The sequence below is a fragment of the Mesoplodon densirostris genome, chromosome 9 (assembly GCF_025265405.1).
Source record: "Mesoplodon densirostris isolate mMesDen1 chromosome 9, mMesDen1 primary haplotype, whole genome shotgun sequence".
In the NCBI taxonomy this organism is placed as follows: Eukaryota; Metazoa; Chordata; class Mammalia; order Artiodactyla; family Ziphiidae; genus Mesoplodon; species Mesoplodon densirostris.
In genome coordinates this window covers 66,659,025-66,676,869 of record NC_082669.1, presented here as the reverse complement: position 1 = coordinate 66,676,869, position 17,845 = coordinate 66,659,025, and the positions used below count along the sequence as shown (strand labels likewise).

The 17,845-nt window shown below is 42.0% G+C and overlaps 1 protein-coding gene across 1 annotated transcript in view; it reads right to left on the bottom strand.

Annotated features, from left to right (window-relative positions):
* CHN2 (chimerin 2) overlaps positions 1–17,845 on the bottom strand; it is a 340,775-nt gene that overhangs the window by 163,880 nt on the left and 159,050 nt on the right. The window contains exon 2 of the mRNA XM_060107863.1: positions 15,290–15,328. Coding sequence (XP_059963846.1) covers positions 15,290–15,328 — 39 coding nt within the window. The remainder of the gene's footprint in view (positions 1–15,289; positions 15,329–17,845) is intronic.

Here is a 17,845-nt window from a genome sequence, read left to right as displayed (position 1 = left end):
AGACAGGTGAGAGAAGGCTTCTTGTGCAGGAGGAAACATGAGGAAGAACTGGCTAAAAATAGAGAAATAGCTTTGGACATTCCACTGACTCTCCACTAGAGCCCATGCTCTCCTTAAATCATGACAGGGTCTGCATGGAATCCTTTATTCCTCTCGAATGAGCTCCAGCACCAACTAACTGTTTTTCAGCGGGGTTTTGCTGTTAATGAGTGTAAAGGGAACCAAAGGGGCATCTCCTAGAATCACAGAGCTTTAGAGCAACTGCAGAACCCACAACCAGAGAATCCTATCCTCTCTTCTCCTCCCATTGTCAATGCCCTCGGAAGCCAGCAGTTATATGTGGGGGGCATGGCTGGAACAGTTTTGTGAACACCGTTTTTCATGCTTCCCTTGAAGGTGGCAAAGAAAGTACAGCTGTTATGAGAGAAGCATTTTAAGCTAAGCGCACCTTTGCAATTCATATCGGCAAATACTTGAACAACTGCCGTAGAACAGATACCACAGTCAACATTATGTGGAGGCTGTGAGGATGGAGGGGAAGAGAGAAGAGAAGGGAACCAGCATATCGAGTACCTGTTGTGTGGCAGGAACAATGTCTTACTGAACTTTCACAAGAGCTCCGAGGACGGAACGTATCATTACCATTCTCATTTTTTATATGAGGAAATAAGTGCCCAGGAGTGAAATATTTGCCCCAGACCATCCAGCTAAAATGCATCCTTTCGATTCCAAAGCCCTGGTTTATTTTTCTATGCCTCAGGGCCTTTGCACTTGCTGTGCCGTCCACCTGGATTGCACTTTCCCAAGATGTTTAGATGGCACTCCTCCCCCTTCATTCAGGTCTTCCCTGCCTTGCCCGACTTGGTATAAAATTCCATCCCATCACTCCGCTACCTTTACACCATCTCATGTTTCTTCACGGTATTCATCACCATTAACACGCTGTGTTTGTTTATTTTGTCTGCTGTCTCCCCTGACTAATGTGTAGGCTCTTTGGGGTCAGGGACTTTTCTGTCCACTGTGGAACGCTCAGCGCCTAGAACAGTGCTTGGCACACAGTAGATGCTTAATGCATATTTGTATGCATTGACTCATGGGTCACAAGCCATTCCTTCAAGGACACTGATCCAGTGAGGGAGAGGCATGTGGAGAAACAAAACCAGGAAGGGCCAAGTGCTTTAATTAAGGGCAGAGGAGGAAGCAGTTCTTTTTACTCAGGTGGTCAGGATGGCTTCCTGAGGGGAGAAGCGTGGAGCTCTTCTTGAAGAGTTAGCAGGGTTTCCACAGGTAGAGAAAAGAGAGATGGGTACAGACAGAGGAAAGAGCCCCAGCAGTAAAAGGGAATGACATGCTGATTGGTCAGTGAGAGTCCAGTGTGCTGTTGCCCCGGGGTGGGCAGATGTGGGAGGAGGCCATGTGGGACTGAACCTTGAAGGTCATGGTAGGAAGCATGGACGTTCTTCTGTCAGCAATGGGGGGACAGTGACATGTTTTGAGCAGGGAGGTGACATGATCTGGTCTGTTTCAGAATAATGACAATAAGGATAAGACTGTTCAGAAAAATAGACGTTCTCATTTTCTGGAGACCTACTGTGTGCCAGACACCTTATCTACATTTCCTCATTTACTCCTCCCAACAAACCTCCAAGGTAACCGTTATTCTCCACCTCAGTGACAAAGTAGTGGAGACGTCAAGCTGTGAAGAAGCTCAAGGTCATGCAGATAATACGATGAAATCAAGATTTAAGGTCTGATTTCCAGGTCCCAAGGTCTATATTTTTCAGCCTCACCAGTGGTCCCTAAAGCAGATGGTGGAGAGGTCCCAAGTGGGGCTGCTTGCATTAGAATCTTCGAAGAGCTAAAATATAAATTATATAATTATAAAATACAGATTCTCAGACACCATCGTCTCTGGCGATGCTCACTCTGCCAGCCTGGCAAGGGGCCCCGAAATATGTTTTTTTTAAAGGTCTTTGGGAGATTCCAACACACAGCCAGGAGTGGGGGCCACTGCCCTTTGCTTCACTGAAGGAAGGATCAGAGGAGGATCCTTGGAGGCAGGGAAGCAAAAGAGAACTGTATTTTAGTTGTACGTAAAGGAGATCTTGCTCAACACTAGTAGAGATGCAGATGAGGAGGTGAGTTGATTGCAGAGGAGGATGGCCAGGGCTGGATTACAAACTGAATGGAGGAAAGGGCCTTGAATGCTTGAAGGATGGAGACGCCATTAACAATCACAGAGGTTACAGGAGAAGGAATGTAAGGGACAGTTCCTCTCCTGTGTCAACAGGCTAAAGCCCTTAGCTGTATCCTCTGAGTAAAGAGAAACATGGTCATTCACCAGTCTTACAACCGGAAATAGCCCCAGCCAGGAGTAACTTTGAGCGGGGGTCCCTGAAAAACCCTCAAGCCAGGGGTGCTACCTCTCCTTGCTGGTCTCTGGGCAGCACACACCATTAATCAATCGTTATTTTTCAGTGAGCAGGTCTCAGGCGCTACAAAATCTGCTCAGTGCTGTTCCAAGCAATAGAAATTGACAAAGCCTGTTTGCCATCTGAATAATATGTCTCTATAAAGATAATGAGATGACAACCAATTGCCATGGCAGCCACAGAAAAAAAATGGGGCCCTAGACTCTATCTCAGCTCCAGCCCCAGTCCCTCATTTTCAAGGTTGGCTATAATGAAACAAACATCCATGAGGCCCATTTAATGTAACTGTAACATGTCACATAATCTTGAAAATGTCGTTTCTTGAATTTTCTTTGTTCAACAAACCCACGTCACAAGCAACATGCAATAACAAATGTCACTGCTTGGGTGATTCTGTGCGCTAAGGGGCGAGATGATGGACTGTGCTTCTATGGCAATGCTCCAAATCTGTCCCAGGCACTCCCCAGCCCTAGGTCCTTGCAGCACAAGAGAGAATTCTTATTCTGGAGTAAGCTGTTAGGCAGGGGGATGCGGTGGGGATGGTCACTAGGGAACATGGAGGTAAGAGACGGGGATCCCCTGCTCCCCAGGAAACCCGAAGCAGATTGAGAAATCAAGAGCTCACTGAGAGGTCCAAGGCTGAGACCCGGGAGCTGTGAGAGCAGAGAAGAGACAGGGAAATCTCTCTGTGCAGCCTCGGAGGCAGCGGATTAAAGCTCCACGGTCCACTTGATGTGCCCTGCGTCTGTGGAGTGCATGAATGGACAGCGAATCATCCCAAATAGAGGAAGTGGACTTTGAGGACAAGATTTAAGACTTTTCCCCCTTTTCCTCTTTTTACAACGAATTATCCCAAATTAAGGAGGTGGACTTTGAGAGTAAGATTTCAGACTTTCCCCCCTTTTCCTCTTTTTACAACGAATTATCCCAAATGGAGGAGGTGGACTTTGAGGGCAAGATTTTCGATTTTTCCCCCTGCTCTCTTTTTGTGAATGTGTATGTGTATGCTTCTGTGTGAGATTTCCTCTGCATAGCTTTGCTTCCACCATATGTCCCAGGGTTCTATCTGTCCGTTTTTTTTCAATAATTACTTTTTAATTTTAAAACGCTACTATATTTTATACTTTATTCTATTTTACTTTACCTGCTCTTACTTTTTTTCCTACCTTCCCTTCCTCCCTCCCTCCCTCCACCCCTCCTTTCCTTCTTTCTCTCTTTCTTTCCTTCCTCCCTCCCTGCCTCCCTGCTTCCTTTCACTTTCTTTTTCTTTCCTTCCTCCCTCCCTCCCTCCCTCCAGTCTTTCTTTCCTTCCTCCCTCCCTTCCACCCTTCTTCCTTTCACTCTTTTTCTTTCCTTCCTCCCTCCCTCCCTCCCTCCCTCCAGTCTGTCTTTCTTTCCTTCCTCCCTCCCTTCCACCCTTCTTCCTTTCACTCTTTTTCTTTCCTTCCTCCCTCCCTCCTGTCTTTCTTTCTTTCTTTCTTTCCTTCCTCCCTCCCTCCCTTCTTCCATTCACTCTTTCTTTTTCTTTCCTTCCTTCCTCCCTCCCTCCTTTCTTTCTTTCTTTCCATCCTTCCTCCCTCCCTCCCTCCTTTCTTTCTTCCTTCCTTGCTTTCTTTCCTTCTTCCTTTCTTTCTCTCTCTCTTTCTTTCTTCTACTAATTCTTTCTTTCTACTTTTTCTCCCTTTTATTCTGAGACGGGTAGATGAAAGGCTCTTGGTGCTGCAGCCAGGAGTCAGTGCTGTGCCTCTGAAGTGGGAGAGCCAACTTGAGGACACGGGTCCACAAGAGACCTCCCAGCTCCACATAATATCAAGCGGCGAAAATCTCCCAGAGATCTCCATCTCAACACCAGCACCCAGCTTCACTCAACGACCAGCAAGCTACAGTGCTGGTCACCCTATGCCAAGCAACTAGGAAGGCAGGAACACAACCCCAAGCATTAGCAGAGAGGCTACCTAAAAACATAATAAGGCCACAGGCACCCCAAAACACACCACCAGACGTGGACCTGTCCACCAGAAAGACAAGATCGAGCCTCAACCACCAGAACACAGGCACTAGTCCCCCCCACCAGGAAGCCTACATAACCTATTGAAACAACCTTAGCCACTGGGGACAGACACCAAAAACAACGGGAACTACGAATCTGCAGCCTGCAAAAAGGAGACCCCAAACACAGTAAGATAAGCAAAATGAGAAGACAGAAAAACACACAGCAGGTGAAGGAGCAAGATAAAAACCTACCAGACCTAACAAATGAAGAGGTAATAGGCAGTCTACCTGAAAAAGAATTCAGAATAATGATAGTAAAGATGATCCAAGATTCTATTTCCAAGATCCAAAATCTTGGAAATAGAATAGACAAAATGCAAGAAACAGTTAACAAGGACCTAGAAGAACTAAAGATGAATCAAGCATCGATTAAAAACACAATAAATGAAATGAAAAATACTCTAGATGGGATCAATAGCAGAATAACTGAGGCAGAAGAACGGATAAGTGAGGTGGAAGATAAAATAGTGGAAATAACTGATGCAGAGCAAAATAAAGAAAAAAGAATGAAAAGAACAGAGGACAGTCTCAGAGACCTCTGGGACAACATTAAACACACCAACATTCGAATTATAGGGGTTCCAGAAGAAGAAGAGAAAAAGAAAGGGACTGAGAAAATATTTGAAGAGATTATAGTTGAGAACTTCCCTAATATGGGAAAGGAAATAGTCCATCAAGTCCAGGAGGCACAGAGAGTCCCATACAGAATAAATCCAAGGAGAAATACGCCAAGACACATATTAATCAAACTGTCAAAAATTAAACACAAAGAAATCATATTAAAAGCAGCAAGGGAAAAACAACAAATAACACACAAGGGAATCCCCATCAGGTTAACAGCTGATCTCTCAGCAGAAACTCTACAAGCCAGAAGGGAGTGGCAGGACATAATTAAAGTGATGAAGGAGAGAAACCTGCAACCAAGATTACTCTACCCAGCAAGGATCTCATTCAGATTTGATGGAGAAATTAAAACCTTTACAGACAAGCAAAAGCTGAGAGAGTTCAGCACCACCAAACCAGCTTTACAACAAATGCTAAAGGAACTTCTCTAGGCAAGAAACACAACAGAAGGAATATACCTACAATAACGAACCCAAAGCAATTAAGGAAATAGGAATAGGAACATACATATCAATAATTAACTTAAATGTAAATGGACTAAATGCTCCCACCAAAAGACACAGATTGGCTGAATGGATACAAAAACAAGACCCATATATATGCTGTCTACAAGAGACCCACTTCAGACCTAGAGACACATGCAGACTGAAAGTAAGGGGATGGAAAAAGATATTCCATGCAAATGGAAACCAAAAGAAAGCTGGAGTAGCAATTCTTATATCAGACAAAATAGACTTTAAAATAAAGACTATTAGAAGAGACAAAGGACACTACATATCGATAAAGGGATCGATCCAAGAAGAAGATATAACAATTGTAAATATTTATGCACCCAACATAGGAGCAATTCAATACATAAGGCAAATACTAACAGCCATAAAAGGGGAAATCGACAGTAACACACTCATAGTAGGGGACTTTAACACCCCACTTTCACCAATGGACAGATCATCCAAAATGATAATAAATAAGGAAACACAGCTTTAAATGATACATTAAACAAGATGGACTTAGTTGATATTTATAGGACATTCCATCCAAAAACAACAGAATACACATTTTTCTCAAGTGCTCATGGAACATTCTCCAGGATAGATCATATCTTGGGTCACAAATCAAGCCTTGGTAAATTTAAGAAAATTGAAATTGTATCAAGTATCTTTTCTGACCACAATGCTATGAGACTAGACATCAATTACAGGAAAAGATCTGTAAAAAATACAAACACATGGAGGCTAAACAATACACTACTCAATAACGAAGTGATAACTGAAGAAATCAAAGAGGAAATCAAAAAATACTTAGAAACAAATGACAGTGGAGACACCATGACCCAAAACCTATGGGATGCAGCAAAAGCAGTTCTAAGTGGGAAGTTTATAGCAATACAATCCCACCTTAAGAAACAGGAAACATCTCGAGTAAACAACCTGACCCTGCACCTAAAGCAATTAGAGAAAGAAGAACAAAACCCCCCCAAAATTAGCAGAAGGAAAGAAATCATAAAGATCAGATCAGAAATAAATGAAAAAGAAATGAAGGAAACGATAGCAAAGATCAACCAAACTAAAAGCTGGTTCTTTGAGAAGATAAACAAAATTGACAAACCATTAGCCAGACTCATCAAGAAAAGAAGGGAGAAGACTCAAATCAGTAGAATTAGAAATGAAAAAGGAGAAGTAACAACAGACACTGCAGAAATACAAAAGATCATGAGAGATTACTACAAGCAACTCTATGCCAATAAAATGGACAACCTGGAAGAAATGGACAAATTCTTAGTAATGCACAACCTGCCAAGACTGAATCAGGAAGAAATAGAAAATATGAACAGACCAATCACAAGCACTGAAATTGAAACTGATTAAAAATCTTCCAACAAACAAAAGCTCAGGACCAGATGGCTTCACAGGTGAATGCTATCAAACATTTAGAGAAGAGCTAACACCCATCCTACTCAAACTCTTCCAAACAATATCAGAGGAAGGAACACTCCCAAACTCATTCTATGAGGCCACCATCACCTTGATACCAAAACCAGGCAAGGATGTCACAAAGAAAGAAAACTACAGGCCAATAACACTGATGAACATAGATGCAAAAATCCTCAACAAAATACTAGCAAACAGAATGCAACAGCACATTAAAAGGATCATACACCATGATCAAGTGGGGTTTATTCCAGGAATGCAAGGATTCTTCAATATACACAAATCAATCAATGTGATACACCATATTAACAAGTTGAAGGAGAAAAACCATATGATCATCTCAGTAGATACAGAGAAAGCTTTCGACAAAATTCAACACGCATTTATGATAAAAACCCTGCAGAAAGTAGGCATAGAGGGAACTTTCCTCAACATAATAAAGGCCATATATGACAAACCCACAGCCAACATTGTCCTCAATGGTGAAAAACTGAAACCATTTCCACTAAGATCAGGAACAAGACAAGGCTGCCCACTCTCACCACTCTTATTCAACCTAGTTTTGGAAGTTTTAGCCACAGCAATCAGAGAAGAAAAGGAAATAAAAGGAATCCAAATCGGAAAAGAAGAAGTAAAGCTGTCACTGTTTGCAGATGACATGATACTATACATAGAGAATCCTAAAGGTACTACCAGAAAACTACTAGAGCTAATCAATGAATTTGGTAAAGTAGCAGGATACAAAATTAATGCACAGAAATCTCTGGCATTCCTGTACACTAATGATGAAAAATCTGAAAGTGAAATCAAGAAAACACTCCCATTTACCATTGCAACAAAAAGAATAAAATATCTAGGAATAAACCTACCTAAGGAGACAAAAGACCTATATGCAGAAAATTATAAGACACTGATGAAAGAAATTAAAGATGACACAAATAGATGGAGAGATATACCATGCTCCTGGATTGGAAGAATCAATATTGTGAAAATGACTCTACTACCCAAAGCAATCTACAGATTCAATGCAATCCCTATCAAACTACCACTGGCATTTTTCACAGAACTAGAACAAAAAATTTCAAAATTTGTTTGGAAAAGCAAAAGACCTCAAATAGCCAAAGCAATCTTGAGAACGAAAAACGGAGCTGGAGGAATCAGGCTCCCTGACTTCAGACTATACTACAAAGCTACAGTAATCAAGACAGTGTGGTACTGGCACAAAAACAGAAAGATAGATCAATGGAACAGGATAGAAAGCCCAGAGATAAACCCACGCACATATGGTCAACTTATCTTTGATAAAGGAGGCAGGAATGTACAGTGGAGAAAGGACAGTCTCTTCAATAAGTGGTGCTGGGAAAACTGGACAGGGACATGTAAAAGTATGAGATTAGATCATTCCCTGACACCATACACAAAAATAAGCTCAAAATGGATTAAAGACCTAAATGTAAGGCCAGACACTATAAAACTCTTAGAGGAAAACATAGGCAGAACACTCTATGACATAAATCACAGCAAGATCCTTTTGGACCCACCTCCTAGAGAAATGGAAATAAAAACAAAGATAAACAAATGGGACCTAATGAAACTTCAAAGCTTTTGCACAGCAAAGGAAACCATAAACAAGACCAAAAGACAACCCTCAGAATGGGAGAAAATATTTGCAAATGAAGCAACTGACAAAGGATTAATCTCCAAAATTTATAAGCAGCTCATGCAGCTCAATAGCAAAAAAACAAACAACCCAATCCAAAAATGGGCAGAAGACTTAAATAGGCATTTCTCCAAAGAAGATATACAGACTGCCAACAAACACATGAAAGAATGCTCAACATCGTTAATCATTAGAGAAATGCAAATCAAAACTACAATGAGATATCATCTCACACCAGTCAGAATGGCCATCATCAAGAAATCTAGAAACAATAAATGCTGGAGAGGGTGTGGAGAAAAGGGAACACTCTTGCACTGCTGGTGGGAATGTGAATTGGTACAGCCACTATGGAGAACAGTATGGAGGTTCCTTAAAAAACTAAAAATAGAACTACCATATGACCCAGCAATCCCACTACTAGGCATATACCTTGAGAAAACCATAATTCAAAAAGAGTCATGTACCAAAATGTTCATTACAGCTCTATTCACAATAGCCCGGAGATGGAAACAACCTAAGTGTCCATCATCGGATGAATGGATAAAGAAGATGTGGCACATATATACAATGGAATATTACTCAGCCATAAAAAGAAATGAAACTGAGCTATTTGTAATGAGGTGGATAGACCTAGAGTCTGTCATACAGAGTGAAGTAAGTCAGAAAGAGAAAGACAAATACCGTATGCTAACACATATATATGGAATTAAAAAAAAAATGTCATGAAGAACCTAGGGGTAAAACGGGAATAAAGACAGAGACCTACTTGAGAATGGACTTGAGGATATGGGGAGGGGGAAGGGTAAGCTGTGACAAAGCAAAAGAGAGGCATGGACATATATACACTAGCAAACGTAAGGTAGATAGATAGTGGGAAGCAGCCGCATAGCACAGGGAGATCAGCTCGGTGCTTTGTGACCGCCTGGAGGGGTGGGATGGGGAGGGTGGGAAGGAGGGAGATGCATGAGGGAAGGGATGTGGGAACAGATGTATATGTATGACTGATTCACTTTGTTATAAAGCAGAAACTAATAAAAAAAAAAAAAAGAATCTGCCTGCCAACGCAGGGGACACAGGTTTGAGCCCTGGTCTGGGAAGGTTCCACATGCCATGGAGCAACTAAGCCCGTGTGCCACAACTACTGAGCCTGCACTCTAGAGCCCACGAGCCACAACTACGGAGCCCACGTGCCACAACTACTGAAGCCTGTGCGCCTAGAGCCCGTGCTCCACAAGGGAAGCCACCACAGTGAGAAGCCCGTGCACCACAGCGAAGAGTAGCCCCCACTCACCACAACTAGAGCAAGTCTGAACACAGCAATGAAGACCCAAAGCAGCCAAAAACAAAAATAAATAAATAAATATTTTAAAAATGACTGAAAAAAAAAAAAGAGCTCACTGAGAGGGTGTTTTATTTTTTTCTTCAGTAAGAAAACTCGGCTCATCCTCTGGTAACACAATCAACCCACTCCCCATGGAGACCGAGTGAAAGCCCTGGCCTCGGTGATGCTAAGCCCAGTCCAAACCCGTCAGCTCCTAAAAGACCCTGCAGGGATGTCCTCTAACAGCCACTTATCACTTAAGAGGGCATGTGGATTCAGGAGCTGAACCTGGCCACTTGGATGTGACACTGACCCAGGACCACCCCGCTCACTGCCCATGTCTTCCCAGTGTTCATGGGAAAAAAACTCACGGGTGTGAGTTAGAAATAGCAGGGGCTTTCAATGGCCTCTTGGCTCAGCCCCACTTCCAGGCAACTGTGTGCAGGCCTTGTCTTGCTAACAGAATGTCCAGTCTTACTGGGGATGGAGTTCTCCTCTTGTCCCATGGCACAGTGAAAAGCCTGAGGATGAGGCTGTGTAGACTTGAACCAGGGGGTCTCAGGCCTAAGTGTGTATAAGAAGCACCTGTGGGGTGTGATACATTGCAGATCCCCCCACTCTTCCGATTCAGAAATCTGGCGTCAGGCTGAGGTTATTAATAATAATATCTATTAATAAATAATATTTATTAATAATAATAGTTATTATAACTATTCTCCCCAGGTGACTCTGATGCAGGGGGCCTATGGATCAGAATTCTGAGGTTCTAAACTCCTCTTTAGAAAAACAGGCACAAGCTGTGACTGCCTGACCTGCTGCCCAGGAGAGTCTCTGGGGAGAGATGTTGGCCACAGCATCTGCTGCTTAATTGGCACTTGGCCTCTTAAATAATAAAATCTTTCAGAGTATACCCATGGTGGTTGGCTTTTAAACTCATCTGCTTAGTTCATAGTTCTGGCTTAAAGTTTAGAATGTGGCTTTACTTTATTTTTAAAGTAAACTTGAAAATAGCTTTTTTTAAAGAATTGAAACCAAATACTTCTCAGTGATTTCACCAATGTTTTGGGGTTTGGTCTTGAGTATGAAGGACTAGATGTAGATATATGATACTGTGGGACAAGATTATTCTTGCCAAATAATCAGCTCAGGAGGTGATAGCATTAGCTTCTAAGAAAGAAAGGGGAGCAGGAAAGGCAGGAACTTAAGGGACTTCACGTGGCATCATTGTTCTTTGAGTCAAGATGGAGTCTTATCCATCCTTGTGGTCCCACAGCTCAAAGCACACTGCCTGGTCTAAGGCAAAGACTTAATATGCATTTGTTGAATGAATGAATGAATAAATTAATAAGCAATCTACTTTATAGAAAATATTTAGAGAGCTGATTTCTAAGGTTCCTTATTCTTCTAAATTTCTAAATCAGACATTCATTGGTTGCCTTCTAGGCATCCACTTCCATCTTCCCCCTTTTAACGGTACTCCAAAGTTTCCAGTCACTCCTATGTAATCCCTCCTGAGTTCCAGTGGTGAGCCCTGATGGGTTTAGGGCAGTTAGTCTATCTCAACTCTCTGACCACAGTGATGGAGTTAGGGTTGGGAACCCATGTCAAATAGGGCTGAGACTCAGTTCTAAGACTTTTGCTTGCAGTAGACTGTCCTTCTGCCTGTCGCTCTTAAAGGTGGATGTGGTAGCCCTGATGCTATTGGTAGCTCTCTGGGGGTTACGAGAGAAAAGCCCACGAACAGTGGAGACAAACCTAGGAAAGCAGAGCCAAGAAAGGAAGAGGTACACATTGGGTTCTAGTAGTGTCGTTTGAGTTGCTGGACCAAGTCATGCCTGAAGCCAGTGCCTCTAGACTTTTTGCTTATTTCAATCATTGCACTGGAGAGGAATATTCTGTTACTTGCACCTAAGAGCATTGCAATTAGCATTAAAATTTAAAAACAGCTTCTTAAAGTGGATCATTATGAGGCAGACTAATTTTCTTTTAGGAATAACGTTATAATTGGGACTAAAGCTTCATAATAAGAATCTGATATCAAATAAGTCAATATTAACAGCCAACAATAGGCGGTGGGTGAAAGCAAAGACATACCTATATACTCCTATAATCATCGTAAATAATCAGTTTTCAAACCAAGCCCTATAATATGGCAAAAATGAACTGCATCTGGTAAATGTATGAGAAATTTCAAAGTACCGAGTAAATGCTAGAGCTAGAAAATTAAGTGTGTGATGGGAAAGTATGGATTCCATAGATGATACGTTAAGGAGTTTGACAGCAACATGTAAAATTAATCTCTGAAAGGATGGTTTGTGAGTATTTCAAAGAGAAACAACTTGGTGATTCCTGAGGTTCAGAATGGGTTTACCAACAGGTTATTTAAAACCAAACAAATTTCATATTCTGAAAGGTTTGTTGGATTTTTCAGATAAGGAAAATGCTATTGTTTTAACATACTTGGTTATTAACATGTATCTCATGAAGTTCTTCAAGGCCCTCAGATTTCTTCTCCTTATTTATCCTTCAAGACCCACATGCAAATTTAACCTCTTTTATAAAGTCTTCTCTAATCCCAGGAGGTAGAAGAGCAGTATGTTGTTGCTTCAGTCCATTTGCATGTTAATTGGTTACATCTGTCTCCCTTTCTAGACTGTAAACTGGAGGAAAGTATGGGCCACATTTTAGCTACTGTTGATTCCTAAAGCTTATCCTAATGCTTATAATGTATGTCTGCTGAAAGACCAAATGAGTAGATGATCAACTTGGGAATAAGAGGGAGTAGCGTGAGCTTGGTAATGATATTGTTAGATGAGTTTATAATAGTCCAACACCCTAACTCAAAGAATTAATGGACTCAGGACAACCAAAAGAGAGTGCTTTCTCAGTAGTACCCTGTGGATCTTCGATCAACCTGTTTTTGATGCTGTGAATGGCCCTGCTGTTGGCATACTCCCTTCAGTTGTAGAGTTCTGCATCACTAGAGACCCTCAAATACTGCCTGGATGACTATTAGTTGAGTGTAATAAAGGGGAACTTCATATATGTCATTAGGTTTGTATTAAATGGCCTCAACTATCCCTTCTGCATCTAAAGTTTTATGATCCTAGAGCAAATTAAACACACGCACACACACAACTTGCTTAGATCAAAAACTCAAACTTAAAACCAACATACTCTGGTAAAATTGATATTGGAACATGTAATTAACAACACCTCTTCTGGCTTCCTTAGGACGTAAAGGTGCTTTTAAGAGATACATTGGGGCTTCCCTGGTGGCGCAGTGGTTGAGAGTCCGCCTGCCGATGCAGGGGACACGGGTTCGTGCCCGGTCCGGGAGGATCCCACATGCCGCGGAGCGGCTGGGCCCGTGAGCCATGGCCGCTGAGCCTGTGCGTCCGGAGCCTGTGCCCCGCAACGGGAGAGGCCACAACCGTGAGAGGCCCGCGTACCGCAAAAAAAAAAAAAAAAAAAAAAAAGAGATACACTGGGTGGCCCAAGGTCTCCTAGCAAAAAGCGAAGTGTATTTGAGCCAGTGCCATCTTCTCGCTTCAGTAAACCTCTCTGCGGTGGCATTCACTCAACAAATATTTATTGCGTAGTTAACGTACACAAGGCTGTGTGTAAGGCAGTGTGCAAGGAACAGTGAGCCACGGGACCCCCAATACCTCTCACTACAGATATTTTGTTGATTTACTGTCAGAGCACTTCACACTCCATTAGGAAACAAACAAACAAAAACATCCAATTACTTAGTCATTAGCATTGCCTTTTAAAATAGAAGATCAGAATGCATAACATTAGATTGGAAGGGCCCTTAGAGACCCAGCCCAACCCCTTTATTTCACAGATGGAAGAACAGACTCATGTAATAAAGAATGAGGTGCCTCTCTATATGCTGACATAGGAAGATAAAAACAAGGTATTTGTGAAGTGAAACAAGCAAGTTGAAGGACACCGGGTACAGTATAAACCCATTTTTACAAAAGGGAACAACAACAAACTATTAGGCATGTGTATTTTAAACACTTGGAAAGATATGCTTTCCAAAATTGACAGGGTCAGTGATTGGAAAAGAGGAGTGGAATATGGGGTGAGAGCTGGTATGTGGCCTTTGGGAAGTTTTTGCTCTCAGCTTTATGTATTTCTCTAACGTTTGTCTTTTATGTAGCTTTATATTGCTTTTGTAACAAATACATACATACACAGGTATATGCGTGTGTGTGTGTCTGTGTGTATGTACATACTTATCTATATACTTATGTATACAATTTTAAGTAGAAAGAAAAGAAGATTGGCAACTTGCAGGCTGTGAGTCTGGCTTGCTTCTGGGTTCCACTCTGAATGCCACTCCAAGGTTTCTCATAAAACCTCTGCCAAGTTACTGAACCCCTCTGAGCTGTGGTTTCTTTGTATGTGAAACAGGGATAACAGTGGTACTGGTCGCTTAGGGCTGTGGTGCGATTTGCAACTTCAGGCACAGAGCTAGCATGGTGGCTGGCACACTGCAGGTCTCAACAGGCGGTAGAAACAAGGGCAACATCAATAATGATAGAAATAATGATTCTTATTATTGCTGTCTAGAAGCAGAGCCTGAATGAGAGCCTGTTCCCCTGGCTCTCAGCACAGTGGGCTCCCCACACCACACTCCTCCCCTCTGTCACTGGAGAATGACTTAGTCAGGTGGATGATACTAAGGAAAGAGAAAACCAGCTTGAGGTGATGACAAGTGCCCACCTTCATGAGGGGAGATGGATTGATGATCGATGATCAGATAATGATCTCTGTTTCTAAGGAGTCACCCTTAGTGACCAAATATTATCCATTGCTATCTGTTAATTTTTCTGTGGTAAACGTCATTTGATATTACAGCTTTAAGATGAATAGCCAAGAACATAATTCATGGAAGTCAACACACGTACCCTTGCTGACCAACTGTGAGGAAGGAAGGAAGAGGAAAGGAAGGATGGAAAGAAGGGAGGAAGGAAGACAAGGAAAGTCCCAAAGAAAGGTAGAGAGTCAGAACGTCCACCTTTTTCTTCCCTAAGCATTTCCCTAAGCGGGTCACAGGCAGCTGGCTCTCCGAGGTCCTGGCCAGGGGACAGGGCTCTTCCAGTTCTCTCTGACCAATATCTCTCCTTAGCAGAGAGAGATTTGGGTTTGCAGTGCTGTGATGCGAGAGTTTGTGTGCACTAAATCAACAGCAAAAATTGTTCAAAAGGCAGGCCGACTAAAGACTTCTGAGGAGATTCTGATTTTAGATACTCACAGTAGGATTTCCATATTGGAGGCTGGTATTCTTCAGCATCTAGAATAAAAAGAAAGAAATCAATCCGTCAGCTTGAACATCAAACTGTCAACTTGTGTCTTCTCTGGAGGAACAACTGTCTGTCAGCAGTACTTGCCTTCTGGTCCCAGGGGCCTCTCAGCTCATGTACGGGACAGTTCCAGGCATGAGGGGGTAAGTGTATATGGCAACCCTTGTGGATCCAACACCACTTTCTTCATGTCGCTTACCATGACAGAATCAATTGCTTAACCATTTTCATAGAGCCCAGTAAATCAAAAAAGACTTTTAAAGCAATTAACTTGATTGTACCCTCCCGTAATCCTTTCAAACAGTATTTACTTAACTTGGCATAATAAACATATAATTTATCTCACAGATTCCAGTCAGACCTTTAGCCCATTTATTAAGACTCGAGGGCAAGACACGAGGTGGCAAGTCTGTAATATTAAACCTGTTGAAGTGGTACAACTCAACCAACTGAACTCCTAGGTCTGACAGCTGAGACACTGATGATTCAATTGGAATCGCATTATGTCCTTGAATTTACTCCGGTGTGGGACTTCGGAAATTTCCAGAAAACCTCTCAGCAATCAGTGTCAGAGGGAAAGAGTTACAACAAAATGGAGAGGACGCCATTGTTATTCATCCATCTAGAAAGCAGACAATGGAGAAAATCTGCTTGTTCAGTCAACTCAACAATCCCAGTGCTGACAGCTGAATTTATAATTTTGACGGAGTTATTAGAGTCCTCCTGAGCTCATAGCTAAGGTCTTGGTAAAACATACTCTAGCTTAAACAGCCAGAGGGAAAAATCCTTTTCCCCGACTCATAGAATGTTAAGCTGGGGAAGCTTTACGAGTTGTGTAATTCAGTGCTTTTTGATAAGGAAGCTCTGTTTTTGTCATCCTGCACGCCTATGGCATCCCACACCCATCCTTATGCTGCTCTTGTCCTTGTGCTATTGTCACAGACTACTTTCATGCAAAGGAACAGAAATTTTCTAATCTCATGCAGTAAGACAGTTTGAGAATTTTTCCCCTCCTGAGAAACAAATATACTTACTATAAATAAAAAGTAACTCAAGAGTGGTGAACTTCCCCAAATCCTACTCAATTATAGTTATGTAGCTTAAATTAAGTTCTTTCACAATTCATACTTGCTTTCTGGGGCCCATCCTATCACAGAGGCAACTAAACACCTCCTAAGATAGTTTCATACAAATGCATCTGGATTCTTAGGCTTGCATTGTCACGAACCTACCTATGGATAATCAGCCACATAGGCACACACACAAATACAGTGTATTAATAATGGTTTATGTTGTTATTCAAACCTAGTTTGCTAAATAAAAGTGAAGCTCTTAATACTTTTGTCAAAGTAGACAATGTAATAGTGAGCTTTTAACCTAAAGAAGCAATTAATTTCATCTTATATGTGACACAGACCAATTTTAATGGGTTAAGATGAGTGTGTGTTTATAATAACATTCAAATAAAATAAATCATGTTGCTGAGTTTACAACAAAATTCTAGAACCATCCATACAATACCACCTCACCAGAAAAACCAGGTCCTGAATGTTAAAATATGGATGACACCTTCAAAAATATTTTTCAAATATAAAGATCAATACACACACACACACACACACACACACACACACACACACACACACAGACTGCATGGAAGTATGAAGCCCTGAGATGTCATCTATCCAAAGCTGTCTTCTTATTTTGGATGAGATTTACTCTATAAGGTAAGTACAACCCCCAGACCAAGAAGTTGTCAAGAATATTTAGAACCTAGAGTGCAGCTTTCTACATAGTCAGGGAAGTTCCCCCCCACCCCCAAAATAAATAGTCTCCTTAATGCAGGTTTTCAAACATAGCTCAGATGCTCAACTTGGATTTCCTAAGGTCTTCTTACCTAAAGTCAGAAGTTTGGATTAGATGGCCTCTCACTGTTCATCTCAGTCTTGCTCTGTGAAAAACCTAGAATTTTTATTCATCTGAAATGCTGGCTCCTAACCTTTAAACTTTCATTTAGGCTTCCCTGCACATAAACACCTTATCCCCTTCTGGTTGGCAATGTCACATAGAGGTGAAGAAAGCCATCCACAGAGACGGGAGATCACAATGCTCCCTTGCTTAAAATCCTCCAATGTCTCCCATCTGCACTTGGAATAAAATACAAACATGACACTGTGGCCTCCAAGGCCCTGTGTCCTCTGGTTCCTGCCCTCCTCTTCACTCCATTGCAGGCACTTCCCCCCTTTTCATGTATCATCCAACCATACTGGCCTTCTCTCTCTGCCTAGAACAAGCCAAGTTCTTCTGAGCCACTGGCCTTTGCTCCTGTGGACCCTCCATGTAAGAACTCTCCTCCAATAGAGCTTTGCATGGCTGACTTGCTCTGTCATGCAGGACTCAGCTCAAATGTCACCTCCCGTGGGCCACCCCTGCCAATCCTGTGTAAAGCAGCCTTCCCCCAACCCCACTCACTCTCCTTCACAGCACTTATTACCATCTGAAATTAT